This window comes from Natator depressus, chromosome 20 (assembly GCF_965152275.1).
Source record: "Natator depressus isolate rNatDep1 chromosome 20, rNatDep2.hap1, whole genome shotgun sequence".
In the NCBI taxonomy this organism is placed as follows: domain Eukaryota; kingdom Metazoa; phylum Chordata; order Testudines; family Cheloniidae; genus Natator; species Natator depressus.
This window is the reverse complement of record NC_134253.1, coordinates 24,788,230-24,804,455: the sequence shown is the minus strand read 5'-3', so window position 1 is coordinate 24,804,455 and position 16,226 is coordinate 24,788,230. Positions and strand designations below refer to the sequence as shown.

Below are 16,226 nucleotides of genomic sequence, written 5' to 3'. Positions count from 1 at the left end.
CCGGGTCGCTCCAGCTGTTCCGCTTACCCAGAAAGTTAGGGGTGATGTGATAGCCCCATGCGCGCCGCCGGGTGGCATCACGTGGCTTGGCTGCGATGCCTCTGGACTTGGGCTTCACTCAGACCTGGGAACCGAGAACAAGCTGCCCCCTTAGCGAGGGGTCTCATCGCTTCACTCCTTTTGAAGAGTACAAAGAACCCCCGGGAGTCCCTCAAGTCCAGCCCTGGGGTTACTGCCAACGAGCGGCCCCCCGGCAGGAGAGCCCTGCTCCAGGTGCCGGGCTGCGGGATGGTGCAAAAGAAACTTGTGCTCCTGGCAGTGGGTTATTCTTCATGCCGGCCCTGGGTTTCAGGCGGCTCCTTGTCCATCCTTTCTGCGCCAGCTGTTTCCCTGCTGGCTTGGCGAGGTGGACAGGAGCGTGCGCATAAGGCCGGACCCCACCACCAACAGGTCTTTTAGCAGGGCTAAGTGCTTGTTGGTCAATGACCTGCCCAGATGGGGTCCCTCCCTTGGAGCAGCTCTTCAGGGACGCATCAGGCCCTGCCTCCCCTTACAGCGGCCGGCCAGCCCAGGGCATGTGACTCGATCCCGGGCTCTAAGTACCTACATGGGGAACAACTATTGGATAACAGAGGACTGATCGATCTAGCAGCCCAAGGGTCAACACGAGCCAAAGGCTGGAAGTTGAAGCTAGCCCAGTGCAGACTGGAAATATGGTGTGAAGGTTTTAACCGGGAGGGCATTTAACCACTGAAGCAACTTACCCAGGGTCCTGGTTGAGTCTCCACCACTGGTAATTTGTAAATCAAGATCAGCTGTTTCCCTAAAAGATCATCTCATAGTTCAAACAGGAATTAATTCAGGGAAGTCTTCTGGTCACAGAGAGCCCTTCTGACCCTAAGTAGGTAAAGGGAGCAGAACGATCCCCTATTTTTGATGAGGAAACTTAGGCACAGAATTGGCAATGTCTTGGTCAAGGAACTAAACCCAGCTTTCTCAGGTGCCTTAAACACCAAGCTCCAGCTGTTGGCAAATGCCTGGGGTGTGTGCGTGAAATCAGGATAGAAAATAACCAGCCGGGTGTGCAAATTTGTTACAAACCTTTTTATTTTTTATTAACATTTCTGAATTCCTCTTTCTTTTTTTTTTTTTTTAAATCTTTACAGTAGTTAATGTGCAATTGTCGATACTCTCAGGTCACAGGAATGAGGGAGTCACAAAAATTTCTTGGCACTTATAACACAGAACAAATACTGGCATTATTGGGGGGCGGGGGCAGGGTTAGAACAACAGCAGGGGGCGCCGGGGAGCAAAGAGTGAGTTGCATTAAAAAAAATTTTTTTTAAAGGTTTTTTTGTTTTGTTTTCCTCTTTGTAAGTATGTTATGATGGGGGGGCAGAGACGGGGGTATCGGGGGGAGAAATGCTTGAGATTATAGAAGCTAATTGCATCAACTGAAAGCACTTGGAAGGTGTCCATGCTGCATTGGCACGCGCTTTGAACAATCAGGCGTTCGCACTTTTTAAAGTGTAAATTAGAGATTTTTTTTTTCCCCTCAGTTCGTTCTTTTTTGTTGTTGTTGAAAAACAAAACAAAACCCGACGACGATGGCAACGAAAGGGAAACCAACCCAAAAGCTGCGAAAAAACCCAGGTGCCGCTTCCCAACTCAAATACGGAAAGTGAAGTCCAGATTGGAAAGAAAACGCAAACAATCGTGAATAAATTTGCCAGCTCAGAAAAAAAAAATCCCATGGGGGGTGGGAAGGGCTTCCCACTTGAGCCTGGTGCTGCGGGGGGCAGATTGCCAGGTTTCCAGCATGGTTAATTTGGGGCGAAGGGGTGTGGGCTAACGCACTGTGGCCTGGGGGAGGAGCGTGTGGCTAACATCCCATTCCCAGGCAGGGATCTATGGCATGGGCTCTCCCTTGGCTCCTGGGATAGTGTCAAGTACATTGGGGTGCAGGGGCATCTGGGACTGCCGGCACATTGCGTAAGGCACAGCACCCCCCATCTTTGGGTCTCCCGAGTTACAACGTCAATGAGGCTGGGAGGGGTGTACGCCCATCTCAGCCCTCTTGGGGCTGGCGGGGAAGAATGGGGGCAAAAAAAAAAAAAAAAGAGAAAATTCGAGCTGCAGAAAGTGAGACCTACTCCCATCTCAGTTCTAGTGTCAAGCCGCAGTCACTCCTCTGAGCTCCGGACAATCCGGAGTCACTCCATTACAACCAAAGCATCAGTGGTGGACTTGCACTGGAGTAACCCAGCTCAGCTAAACGGGGCTGCAGCAAACCCATTCCCACTGGGCCCCCCTGCCCCAGAATCCCCTCCCCCTGCGTTATAAACTAAAACCCAGGTCCTGAAAGGCATTCCCATGCCCAACTCCCCTGGGAAGTAAGCATTTAACTCCAGAATCTGGGACTGAAATCGCTTTTCCCTTTTACAATATTAAATCAAAAGGCCAGTTCCCAAGCGGGGGAAGGAGGGGGAGTAACCAGCAGAACCAGCCCCCATGCAGAACTAGTTCCAACGCCACCGGATTCCTTATTGTGAGCTACTTTCTCCCCCGACTCCAGAGCTTTCTGGCAGGCCGGCCGGTGTCCGCCCACATGCCTGGGAAGTTTTGGGTCTGATTCCCCAGCAGCACAAAGGGATCTGAAAGTGCCTATGGGGTGCAAAGGGCTTGGGAATTCCACCCTGCATAGGGGCCTTCCCAGGCAGTGGAAAGAGGGGGCAGGTCAGCCTATTCTGTATCTCCCCCTGCCTGAAGTGGGAGGCCGAGGCAAGGGAGCAGAAAGGGGGCTTAGAGCTTGGGCAGCCCTCCCACGGGGGGTTCAGTTTGATCCACCCGAGAGGACAAGCCCAGACTGTCCTTTAAGCCGAGGGAGCGGGATTCTGATCTGGCGCTCAGGCCTCAGAGAGAGGAGAACCGGAACGATCCTTGCTCCTGCCACATCCACCCCATCCCTATTCCCTTCCCCCTCAGATCCTCCCCACTGACCCTCGCTCAATACAGGCCTAGATGCTTTAATCTCTAGGCTCCCACCAACACAGGTTAAAACCCACCGGGGAGGGGGGAGTGTTCACTTCAAAAGATAGTTCTCCCCTGCCCCATACTGATGTGGACAGTAACAGCACCACCAGGTGGCCCATCTGGGAAATAGCCAACATTCAAACCTCTCTCGCCCACCCTTGCCGTGTGGATCGAAGATCATGCCATGGCTCTGCACTGGCTCGGGCTGGGCCAAATCAATCCACGGGCCCCAGTGTCTGAGCGAGGGTGGGCAAGTGGGAGTGAAAGGGTTAAAGGGACATTATTTGGGAAGGGTCTGAGGTTGGGCATGGGAAGGACCCCAGCCCTCCTTTGCAAAGCAGAGATTGGTTCAACTCATCACACGCGAGGGTGCTAACACCTGCCACCCCGACACTGGGAGCCAAAGGGAAAAGCTGGGAGCTCAAGCTCCAGTCAGACGGTCCCCAAACCACACAGACACCGGCCACACTTCCGAATCTCCCCTCCACGCCCGAAGCCCTGGGCCGATATCACCCCAGACGGCAGGGATCCCTGCTGTCATCTAGTGCAAGAACAGGGATCGGGGGGATCCTAGAAGCAATCCCCATCCCAGGGGATCTCCTGCTAGCCTCCAGATCTGGCTGCTTTTCCCCAACCCTCAGCACACTACGTGCCCTGCCGCATCCTCACCACAAATACTGTCAGCTTGCACTGCCCTCGTCCCCTGTTGTTCACCAGGCTGGGTCAATATTCCCTCCATGTCAGTGGGGGGGGACTGAGGCACATAGCTGGAAGGGACTCCTCCCCGTCCCAGAGCTGGGAAGAAAACCCAGGAGTCCTGGTGTGACAGCCACACCTCTGGAGCTAAAAGCTTGTGCCAGATGGTCTGCGGACCAGGCCCAGAGAGGGGGCTGGCAGGGGGAACGTAACGCACGCTGATCCACAGCTTTCACTGGCCTGCAGTCCCTATCCACCCGGTACTGCCCTGCTCCGTTCACGGGACAGCTCCCGTCCTGCCTGCGTAGAGCGGATCCGATCACAGCCCCGGCCCCGGCAGCCTGTGCTAGAAAGTGACGGAGCCTCAGTGCTCTCTAGCCAAAGGTGCTGACAGAACAGGACCATCCACTGGCAGCTGCGCTATTCTGGTCCCGAAGTCAGATCCTGCCCCACTTCCTGCTCACCAGGGGGGAGGATTGATATCCTGGGCCAAGGAATCTGTCCCAGTCAGCGTAAATGAATGCAACATGACAAACAGCAGCCAGCCAGGCAGCGCGGCACAGCGGGGATGGCACTTGGCAAAGTCAGGAGAGCTGGGTTCTGAGTGGGAACATGGTCTAATGGTTAGCACCGAAGGAAGCATAGGGGGAAGAGGGAGCCAGGACTCCTGGGTTCTATCCCTGGCTCTGGGAGGGGAGTGGGGTCTAGTGGGTTAGAGCGGGGGGGCTAGGAGCCAGGACTCCTGGGTTCTATCCCCAGCTTTTCTACAGATTCCTCTGGGTCCTGGGGCAAGACACCTCAGTGCCTCCCTTTCTCCATCTGTAAGACAGGGAGGGTCTTTTGAGATGCCCAGACCGCAAGCCCCTGTGAATAAGTATTGTAGGAAGGCTCTGGAGAAGTTTGCCCCCCGGTGGCGTGACTATATTACCACACAGGAATCCTACACCACCCGAATGCAGGGCTCCAGGTCAAATGTGGGACAACCTAGAACGTCGTGGGGGAAGGATGTGGCCCCTGGCCTGACTGTCCCCACCTGATGGCCGACTCCACCTCTACTCCGGGACTCACAGCCCCATCCCCCACCTAGAGACAAGATGGCTCGCAAGTAAATTCAGTGCAGCAGAGGCTTGTGCTAGGCAGATGCTGGGAAAGTTCGACTCCACCTGTGCCGGTGCCCCTCAATCCTGACCCACAGCCCCCTGCTCTCCCAGCCCTGGGCTCCCTCCTGAGCTCTTCCGGTGCCCCTCAGTCCCCACCCTCAGGGCCCCTTTGTAAGGACTATGGTATGTGCTTCAGATCAGCATCAGCGAGGGGCAGGTAACAGCCGAGCTGAGCGAGCTCTCAGGTGCTGTATCTATCTAACAACCTAGGCCCCACTTTGATCCCCCTCAAAGCCCGGCCGCCATCTCAGCTGACACCCCAGGGCACGGAACCGGAGACCCCCCCAGGGCTAAAAGCAAGAGCTGTCACACATCTTCCCTAGCCCCAGAGAGCAACCCACACCCTCTGGCAGAGGAGAGAGACTGGGCAGCTAGCTATAGGGGAAGTCAGCTATTTCCCATCACCAGGCGCCTGCCCCCTGCTGGACAAAGGCTGCTAGGATTGTCAAACAACATGGGCCACGATAAAACAAGAGTCACTCTCACATTTCTTTAAAGGGCTTTTTTACCCCTGCTCTAGGCTCTCTGTTTTCTAGACTGTTTTAATCGCTCTGGAAAAATAGGACTTTTGCGGGTCTGGTTTCAATATTTAAATCTTATCACCTCCCTCCCCTGCCCAGAGGGGAACTCAAAGTGAAACTGACTGGGGAAGAGAAATATTAAAAGTGACCACGAAGCGAATGAACCAGCATGATTCTCCTGTAACACGGCAGGCTGGGGCTATCAGGGGCAGAGTAGGAAGCTCTGAGTTCTGATCCTGAGGACAAGAAGCAAGGGGCTTAAATTGCAGCAAAGAGCGGATTAGGTTGGACATTAGGAAAAACTTCCTGATTCTCAGGGTGGTTAAGCACTGGAACAAATTACCAAGGGAGGTTGTGGAATCTCCATCATTGGAGATTTTTAAGAGCAGGTTAGACAAACACCTGACGGGGATGGTCTAGATAATACTTAGTCCTGCCTTGAGTGCAGGGGACTGGCCTAGATGACCTCTCGAGGTCCCATCCAGTCCTGTGATTCTATGGACAGAGCAGGCATTGTACAATCCTCTCCAGTCTCAGAATCCATGGTGGTTATAAGTAAAACAGCTGAAGACTTTGTAAAAATATGTTGTAACAAACCTATCGCCACCCCAGATTTAACCATTATCACTTGCAATTTCGCAGCGGGATTAGAACTCAGATCCTCCTGTTCTGTACATGAGAACCCCCCAGCCCTCTGTGCTACAGGAGAACCAGGCTCCTAGATCAGCAGTGTTGGGCTCTTGTCCCACAAGTGAGTAGTTCAGATTTTAGCCAGCAGAGCAGCATGGGGCTCCCAGCCGTGAGCCTGGCCGCTTCCTGTCAAGCTTCACAGAACGTGCCTCTCTGTAATGACAGACAGACATAGTCCCCTTGGATTCAGTGCCCAGAGTGGAGCGTACAGGCTTGCGGCCCTAACAATGCTTTGACAGTATCCTTTCTGACAATGAAATCAAGTCAGATTACAGTGTCATTGGGAAGCCAGTTATTCCCCTCCCTCCCCCTTCATAATGATTATTTTTAAATCAAGGGGGGGGGTGGGGTGGATCGTGAAATCAGTAAAAATATGCACCAAAAAAACGTTTCAGACACCACCACGTTTACAAACCACACATTGAAACAAAGGAGCAATTAAAAAAAAGGTTATTTCAAATAACTAACAAACACCACACGCTCGTCTTTGATTCCTAGTGAGTTACCATGATCCCAGTGTCTTGGCTTTTAATTTCTTCAAGAGCCAAACTAACCCATGATGCTGATCTAGTGACAAGGTTAACCACGCAAGCCACCAGTAGCCAGACCAACGGGCTCCTGAACCAGAAATCTTTCCAAACAAATTGTGATAACATAGGGATGGGAGGAAAACGAGGGGAGGGGATAGACGAGTGACATTTGGTCCAAATTTGGAGCTGTGACCAAGTTTCAAACTGTGTCCCAGCGTGAAGCATTTTGCTGGGGCTCTTCACAGCTGATCGAAAGCCCAGAAAGAAACATTGAGAGGGGGAAAAAAATAAAATCAAAACCTTTTCCTCCAACATTTGGAATTTTGCCAGTGGGCGTCGTCGTTTCTGAATTGTAGAAAAATCTCAACCAAGCTCTGGGCCCGATCCAGCAAAGCGCTTAAGCACATGCTTAACTTTAAGCATGCGAGTCGTCCCACTGACTTCAACAGAACTTCTGGCGAGCTTAAAGTTAAGCAGGCTCCATGGGGCTTCACTGACTCAGGTCCCAGTGCTCAGCATCTCACAGAAGCAGGACCCAAGTTATCCGAGGGTAATGCACAAGGGGCAGAGTCTGCTTTTCCACTGACAAGTTGGCACACCTGGCAGAAGGCTGTTCTTAATGGAGCTGCAGCCAATTCATACCAGCTAAGGATCTGGCCCCACTTACTTTATTGGAGCCGCGCAGATTTACATCCGCTGGGGATCTGTCCCACTAGGTGGAATTCACACCGGCTCGTGTCTTTTTTGTCATGTAAAATTCTAGTTCAAGAGTGTAAGTGACGCATAGATCTGGAGCCAGCCTGCTGAACAGGGGCTGAATTTTACATATTCTGATTTAAAAAGATCTTCCAATCAAAGGATTATACTTTGATATTATGCTCTTAAAGTGTTAAAAATACATACACTAGAAACGTTTCTGTGGGAAGGCGTCTCAAACCCCCCACAGCTGGTGGCTTAAAAAATATTAAGAGGATTTATGCCCTTACAATTTTTGGAAGTGGAATTTTTGCAGGCAGCCGTTTTCCAAACACACAAGATTGTTTCATTTCTTTCCCCCAACTCCTCTTTTCATTAAAAAGAAGATCAAATGGTCAGACATTCCAGGCAAGGAGGAAAAGTTTTTACTAAAAAAAAAAAATGTAAGCAAAAAAACCCTCACCCTTTCTTTCTACTGCAGCTGTGTGCGTGAGAGAGAGGGGAATGTATTTCCAGTTAAAAGAAATCATGACTAATAAAGATTGTAAGCAGCTTTCAGATCTATTGATGAAAAACACTATATTAATAACATCACCCCGCTCTTATATGTAGCGGGAAGATCTGGGTAATTAAAAGTCTGATACAAAATGCAGCTGTAAGTGTGTGATCAGCACACCATCGCAGAGTGGGCAGAATGGTTTTACAGCCACTCACACTTCGCATGGGGATATTCGGCAAAGCAGTTTAATAGCGAATAAAGGGCACAGATCCATAGAAATGTGGGGCTGGAAGGGACCTCGAGAGGTCACCATGTCCAGCTCCCTGTGCTGAGACAGGGACAAGTAAAACTAGACCTTCCCCGACAGCTAATTGTCCAGCCTGTCCTTAAAACCCTGCCACCACCTCCCTTGGAGCCTGTTCCAGAGCTTAACTCCTCCTCGGGTTGTAAAGCTTTTCCTAATATCTGACCTCAATCTCCCTTGCTACAGATTAAGCCCATTGCTTCTTGTCCTAGCTCCAGTGGACACGTCCCCTTTATAACGGCCCTTAACACATCTGAAGCCGTATCCGATACCCTCCCCGCCAGTCTCCTTTTCTCAAGGCTAACCACGCTCAGGTTGTTTAACCTTCCTCATCGGCCAGGTGTTCAAAACCTTCGATCCTTTTCCGCGCTCTCCTCTGGCCTCTCTCCAGTTTGTCCACCTCTTTCCTAAAGTGTGGCACCCAGAACTGGACACAGGACTTCAGCTAAGGCCTCGCCAGTGACCCTCCCACCCCTTACCCACCACCCTCCTGTTAGTACATCCCAGACCGATACAAGGCTTTTTAGCAACTGCCTGGCTTTGGTGGCTCACATTCATCTGTGTCTAGAACCCCCAGATCCTTCTCAGCCGTCCGACCTCCTGCCTAGCTATTCCCCACTTCATAGCTGCACATTTGATTCTTCCTTCTCCAGTGAAATACTTTGCCCTTCTCTTTACTGAATTTCATCTCGCTGGTTTCAGACCAGTTCTCCGATTTGTCCAAGTCCTTTTGAATTCTAGCCCTGTCCTCCAAAGTGCCCGCAACCCCACTCGGCTTGGACATCTGCACACATCATAAGCGCGCTCCTCACTCCATTATCCAAGTCATTAATGAAAATATTGACTAGGACCAGACGCAGGTCTGACCCCTACGAGATGCCGCAGGAGACGTCCTCCCAGTCCTACAGCTATAACTCCTCTTTGAGTCTTCCCGCCACCCAGCTTACACTAATTTCATCTAGATCACATTTCCCTCGTTTGCTGATGAGAAGGTCATGGGGGGCTGTGTCAAAAGCTCACCTAAAATCAAGATCTACCATGTCTACTGCTTCCCCCCACCTGCGAGGCCAGTCACCTGTCAAAGAAGGAAATTAGCTTGGTTTGTTCTTGATCAATCCATGCCGGCTCTTCCTTGTCGCCCCATTGTCCTCTAGGGGCTTATAAATTGATCGTTTAATTATCTGTTCCGCTGCCTTTCCAGGTATCAAAGTCAGGCTGACTGGTCTGTGATTCCCAGGGGCCTCTTTGCTCCCCTTTTAAAGATCGGCACTATGTTTGCCCTTCTCTGGTCCTCCAGGATCGCTTAAATCCTAATGACCCTCCTGGGGTAACCCACACCAAGGGCTCATCCAGCATAGCATTTCCTCCCTGAATGCCATCAGCTTTGCATCTACACCGGGTCTTGTGGTGGGACAGCTGTGCCGGGAGGAGGTTGTGATTATGTCACACACCCAGACAACACAGCTATACCGGCAAACCTCTGTAGCTAGACTAAGCCCTGCACACAGAAGTTGAACCGGTTTAAGGTCAATCGGTTTAGTTGTGTGTGGACACACTTATATGGGTTTCAAACCGGTTTAACTTGCGCCTGTAACTTTAGAGGCACGAGCCAGGTTTAAAGTCATATAGGAATGTCCACACACACAAACGTTGCATCTAGTTTAATACATCGGTGTGAAAAATCACACCCTTTGATCCAGCAATGTAAGTGCGGATGGAGGGTAGGTTTGAGAGAAGGCGAGTGCTTCTGGCTTCATCTTCACAGCAGATTTAACCCAGGTTCAGGTGCTGGTTTCCCCCATCACATGCTTCGAATTCAGACACAACTACCCGAGCCACAAGGTGCAGCTGCCACCGGGCTCCAAGCCACACGGTGCGGACGCTGAGTTAGCAATAGGAGGGATAAGCTAACTGCAGTCACAACAATCCATAGATGATGGTCCTCCAATCCCTTCCCACAAGCCCCCGTGGTGGCCAATGCTGGGTATTCTCTAGCCGTATGACCCAGGGCCAGAAGCGATCTGCCTTCACATGCCTCTGCTTAGCGTCCTCAGGTTCACACCACTGCAGCTTCACCCTTGCTCCCCTCAGGAGGCTCAGGTGAATGCTTCCAGCACGGCATGGCCACAGTTTGAACCCTCCCATCGGGAGGAGCATGGTGGGTGTGAACTCCCCCGGGGACAAGCCAACAACAGTTTTGATTTTCTAGCTTTCTACTAATCCCCTCTCCCCATCCGCCGTCACATGCACAGATCGATCCGACTTGCTACAGCAACGAGAGAGACCGTCCACACGGCGTTACGCCTCCATCCTTAACCTCGAACAGCCAATCACCCCAGTCTGATCCCGCTGGGGTACATGGCTACACAAGGGGGATGGAAGAGGGGGTCAGACCCCAGCAGAGTTACTATTCACAGTCCCCAACCCCTGAAATGTAGATTTTTTTACATTACATTTTAAATGGTTTTTTAAAAACTTTCCCTGTCCCCATAACATAATTATGGGGAAAGTTTTATTTGCTCCTAGGGGCACCAACTCCCGGGATAGAGCATTGGCTTACAAAGAAAACAGAAGGTTACAAAAAAAAAAAAAAAAAAAAAATTCTAAGAGGGATAACAATGTTTTCATGTTGGCATTTTAATTTCCAATTTGGGGGTGTGGGAGGGGAGGAGTGTGGTCGTTTGTTTAAATTTAAAAATGTTCACAGATGCAACAACCACAATAGTAATTATACTTAGCAGCTTTTCCAAGGCAAGAATCATTATCCCCATGTCACAGATGGGGAAACTGAGGCACAGAGAGGGGAGGTGAGTTGCCCAAGGCCATGCGGTAAGTCGGTAGCAGAACCGAGAACAGAACCCAGGAGTCCTGACTCCCAGCCCCCTGTGATAACCACCAGTCCACACGCCATTCCCAGAGCTGGGAACAGAACCCAGGAGTCCCTGACTGCAAAGCAGCACAGAAGTGAAACTGACAAGAAAGGGAAGGTGAAATTAAGCAGTGTCATTTCAAGAAAACATACAGCATCAATTCCAGGAATGAAAACAGGCCCTAGTGCTTAAGAACCAGCATGTGAATCGGTCAATGAACACACACACATCCTAACAGATGAATCCTGTCTGTGTCTGCAGGATCAGGGTCTACATTTTTAAAATCACAACTTGGGATCCTGGCATTAACCGGAAGGGATTCAAATAGATTACTCCCCACCCTTTTTTTTTTGCCCCGACAATGCCCCGTGCTATTGAAAAAACAAGCATGGCCTTGCATATCGCATTCAGGGGCTCATCTATGCTGGATTTTGGTTTTACATCAGCGTAGCTATAGCGCCGTCAGCGTCAACTCCAAAAAAACAAAACAGGGAAAAGGTCGTATCAGTCTGAACAAAACCCGTTCACCCCAAAGCAGAATGTTTTGTTTTGCAGCATTTTTTACAGTATTCCTAAAATAAAATGGAAGGTCATTTCTAAACCAAATGTTACGATGAAACACTGAAATAGATGCATCCGATGAAGTGGGCTGTAGCTCCCGAAAGCTTATGCTCTAATAAATTTGTTAGTCTCTAAGGTGCCACAAGTACTCCTGTTCTTTTTACGGATACCGACTGACTCAGCTGCGACTCTAAAACCTGAAATAGTTTGGAAATGTCAAAACAAAATGTTTCGGGGGAAGGGGTTGGCCAAAACAATTTGGAGAAACTACCCCGTTTTGGTGGCGAATCTGCCTTTTCCAGCCAAAAGAAATTTCAGCCAACAATCTCAAATTTCAAGTTAGCGTAACATGACACCCCTTGGCTGGGGACTGAATCTCAGACTTGAGGCGATAAAAGTCAAAACTGCTACCGGGTGAGCTAAAACATGTGGCCCGTTAGAGGATTCAAACCTTCACATGCAGCCTGGCCACTCGAGGGAGACAAAGCAACAGGGAATTAGGTTGGCTCTGCCCAAAGTTCAAATCCCCATAGAGGTCACTTGTGAGTCGCTGCACTAGGATTTTACACTACGTGGTTGGAAGGGGAAAGAAGAAAAGAATCCAGTGTAGACGCAATGTGAAAAGACATTACAGCCAGGAGCGTTGCTCTGTCACTTGCTTTAAAAAAAAAAAGCCCCCATTCAGAGACACACACGTTACGACCCATCCTTATTCTCCACCCTTGTCACTGCAGCCTGTGGATGGATGAAAGAAATCAGTGGGACTTGAGCATGTAAGATGACTAAGGTCAAAGGCCCATTTTGACTGAATTCAAGAGGAACATAAAGAGGTGCTTAAAGTTAAGCGCATGCTTACATGCTGTCTTGAACAGATGCTTTTTAGAAATCAGGGTCTTAAATTCGGATTTTTATTTTCCTGTAAAATCGTACGGTCCCACTTTTTACGAAGGCTCCATTCGTGAGCAGTTTGCGCAGGGTTCATAAAGCTTGAATGCAAGGTTAATCAGTTCTCAGGGATGGTTATCAAATCCAATGGGAAGCTTAGACCCAGCTGCAACACATCCGACGCTCCTGTCTTTGATATGCTTGAGACATGATCCATCATTTATTACCCCTTTGCAAACCACCTATAAACAGAACCTGCATATAAAGCGTGATCAATTATTTATAGATCTATTTAACGAGAGGTCATTAAAAGCATGGATCCTGCACAACGTGAAGGGGAGGAAGGGGGGAATTTCCCCGGTTTGACTCACAGGGCTACCCAAGAAAACATCCACCTGCCCAGTAAGAACAGCGTGAGATTGAAACTGCCCACGCCACCGACCCCTCTCTCATTACCCACACTGCATTAGGAACTGAGGATGATTTTGTTTTTTTAAAGAGACGGTGCAACGTTTTTCCCCCCCTGGCAAACCGAAAAAAAAAAAAAAACACATTAAAATCAAATCAAAGTGGGACGCTAAAAATAATCAACTTAAGAAATTAAAATAAAATAAATCAGTGAATGGAAAGGGCTAACGGGAGGAAGCGGTTTTTACTGGAGGCTCTCGGCCGAGGTCCCTGCATCCCCGTCGTGACTGCCTGTCTCAAAGCTGTGCTCCACTCCCATGATGTCCGGCTCCATCTTCCCAGTGTCGTTGATGAACGTGGTGTAGGTGTCACCTTCTGCCATCAGCAGCTTGAGCTTGGGGATCCAGCTCTTACGGACCACGCGCCGGGCGTTCGTGCACATGTCGGCGGCGATGGCGTTCATCTCGCTCTCCTTGAAGTTGGGGGCGAAGTTCTGGCAGTAGACTGGGGAGCGGGGCCGAAAAAAAAGACACTTATTAGTCGGGCAGCCACGCTAGCACCCCCCTGGCAAGTGTGTTGCGAGACCCCCCCCCAGTGCCGGATCCACAGAGGACAGGAGACAGTTACAGCCCAGTTCGGGGGCCCAGCATAATGCCAGGATGGGGAAGCGAGGGGGTGTTAAGTAGAACAGGGCAAAACACTTCCCCCACCCCAATGAAAAATGCAACTTCAGTAACACCAAAGCGTTTTGCAAATTCACTTTCGTTTCACCTAATTACTCATTTAGGGCAAAAGCCTAAAAAAAAATTATACAAAAAAGAATTGATTTTTCGGTTTGAAAATGACTTTTCGTTTCAATGTTTCCTTCCAAGTTCAAAGAGCGTTTTAAAATGGTCAAACCAAAACATGCTGGTTTCAACGGAACAAAATGTTTCGTTCCACCCAAAACTCTTTTCTTCCCAATCTTTCCATTCGCCAACAATTTCTGAAGTTTTTGTTTTCGCTCCCACCAGAAACTAAAATTTTTGTTCCACCCAAACTATTCATGGTTTATTTTTACTTTTTGATTCACCAAAATTTTGAAACTTCTCCCCCCTCCCCCCCAACTTTTCTAAATTGTCAACAAATGAAAAAAATCTGTTCTTTGCCCTTCTGTAATGTTAGGAACCAACTATCGCAAAGCAACCGACAAACAAAAATCCCGTTTTCCAGAGTGATTAAAATAGTCTAAAAAGTGCCGAGATCAGCTCTGGGGTATAAATGGTGGGAATTATTAATATTTTAAAAAACAAGAAGCTTTTTAGCTTGGGCCTACGTTTTTTGACTGTCTCTCTGCAGCCTCTGGCCAGCAGGGGCATGATCTCAGTGATGGTAAATACCTGTCTCTGCCTTTAGATCCCCATTCTCTACCCTACACCCTTCCCCCCGCCCTGCCCTCCCCCCTACACACACATAATGAGTGTAATTCTCCCCCTGTGCATCTGCGGTCCTCCTCTGTGCTGTTCTGCAAAGGAGAGTCTGGCCCTTTAACAGGGGGAAGGGCCAGGATTAGCCCACCCTTCCCCAGATGGAGAGTACAAGGGTCATGTTATGGGGAGCATGTGACTCAGAACCAGGGTGACCAGACAGCAAGTGTGGACGGGGGGTGGGGGGTAATAGACGCCTACAGAAGAAAGAGCCCTGAATATTGGGACTGTCCCTGTAAAATCGGGACTGTCCCTGTAAAATCGGGACATCTGGTCACCCAGAACAGAGACCCCCACCCCACCCTGCAATGTTCAGAACCAGAACCAGAGCTCCTGGAGAACTTGGCTGTGCCAGCTGGGTCTCTGGGCCTGCCCCCCACTGGTCTCTGGACGCTCAGGCCAGGATCTCCGTAATGAGCCTGGTGCAAAGGGCACGACGCTCAATGAGGAAGACGCAACGGGCTAGGCCCCAGAGCGTCACTGGGATGTGGGGCAGTACCATCTGCTGCGAGACAGGCTTTCGGACCCCGGCTCACCCCACACGGGGCCCGGAGGATGCAGCCTTGTGGAGCCCCTGAGCCCAGCAGAATCACCCCCTGCCCCATGCACTCACACTTCACGGCATGCAGCACCCTGCTGTCCAGCGGCTTCCGGCTGGGGTCGTTGGTGGACGAGCGAATGCCAGTGCCACAGCTGTTTGCCAGAGTGTTCCTAGCCGGGGGAAAGGACGGAGAATTAGAACTAAAGACCCTCTCGCCACTGCCCTGCTCTGACCCCTAGACCCCCATCCCCTACTCAAATGTGGGCAAAGAACCCAGGAGTCTTCGCTCCCAGTTCCCCCTGCTCTACTCCCGCCAGTCCCTTACCATAGGCTGGGGGGAACCCAGTTCTGATTCCTGGCCTCTTGTGCTCTAACCACTAGGCTCCACTCCCTTCCAGGAGCTGGGGCTAGAATCCCGGAGTCCGGACTCCCAGTGCTGCGTCAGGCCTGGCAGGGCAGGGCAGGGGACAGGAAGAGAGAGACGCAGGCCCACCCCCACAATACAGAAAGCCGAAATTCACCGATCAAAAAAGGACGCCAGAAGCCGCCTCAGAAGCACTTTGTGCCGCGTCCCCGCGCTGACATGGCAGTTCATCAGTTGTGCCCGGGTGATGTACACGTTCGTTCCTAGGCGGGGTGGGGGAAAAAAACCCATTATGACCCAGACATGTCCCTCTGACCCCTCACAAGGGGGTGCCACTAGGGAACAGCCTTCATTCCTGCCAAGCCTGCCCCTGGACCCAACACAACGGAGCTAGAGCACAAGCTTCAATCCCCGACCTGGCAGTGACAGACAGCGGCTTCTGCGTGGCGAGGGAGGTCCTGGCTTCGGGGCAACACGGAACAGGGGATGGGGCTGTAATGCTGCATACTCTAGGGTACGGGAGGTTAACGACGACGGTTGGGGCCCACTGCTGTACCCAGCACCCCATGAACCTCCATTCAGGGTCCCCTGCTATGCCAGGTGCCCCACAGACACCCCCTGGCTGAGATCAGGGTCCCCTGCTGAGCCACATGCCCCATGGACCCCCTCCTTCAACCAAGATCAGGGTCCCCTGCCGTGCTGGTCACCCCACAGACCCCACCCCCAGCCGAGCTCAAGGTTCCCTGTTGTGTCAAGCACCACACAAGCACCCCCCAGCCAAGATCGGGGTCCCCCCAACATTAGGGCCCAAATTCACAGTCGATTTGGGTCACTTTCACAGCCATAGGATTTTTAAAACTGTAAATTTCATGGTTTCAGATACTTAGATCTGAAATTTCATGGGGTTGTAACCCTGGGGGTCCCAACTCAAAAGGAGGTCATGGGGACGGGGTCACAAGACTATTGTAGGGAGGGTCGCCATATTGCCACCCTCACTTCTGC

General features: G+C 50.8%; 1 protein-coding gene across 3 annotated transcripts in view; it reads right to left on the bottom strand.

Annotated features, from left to right (window-relative positions):
• Positions 1-1,583: 1,583 nt before the first annotated feature.
• NACC1 (nucleus accumbens associated 1) overlaps positions 1,584-16,226 on the bottom strand; it is a 32,325-nt gene continuing 17,682 nt past the window's right edge. For all 3 annotated transcript variants that reach the window (XM_074935741.1, XM_074935739.1, XM_074935740.1), the window contains 3 exons: positions 15,382-15,487; positions 14,933-15,030; positions 1,584-13,357 (listed from right to left, as the gene is read on the bottom strand). In XM_074935741.1, coding sequence (XP_074791842.1) covers positions 13,098-13,357; positions 14,933-15,030; positions 15,382-15,487 — 464 coding nt within the window. In that variant the 3' untranslated portion in view covers positions 1,584-13,097. The remainder of the gene's footprint in view (positions 13,358-14,932; positions 15,031-15,381; positions 15,488-16,226) is intronic.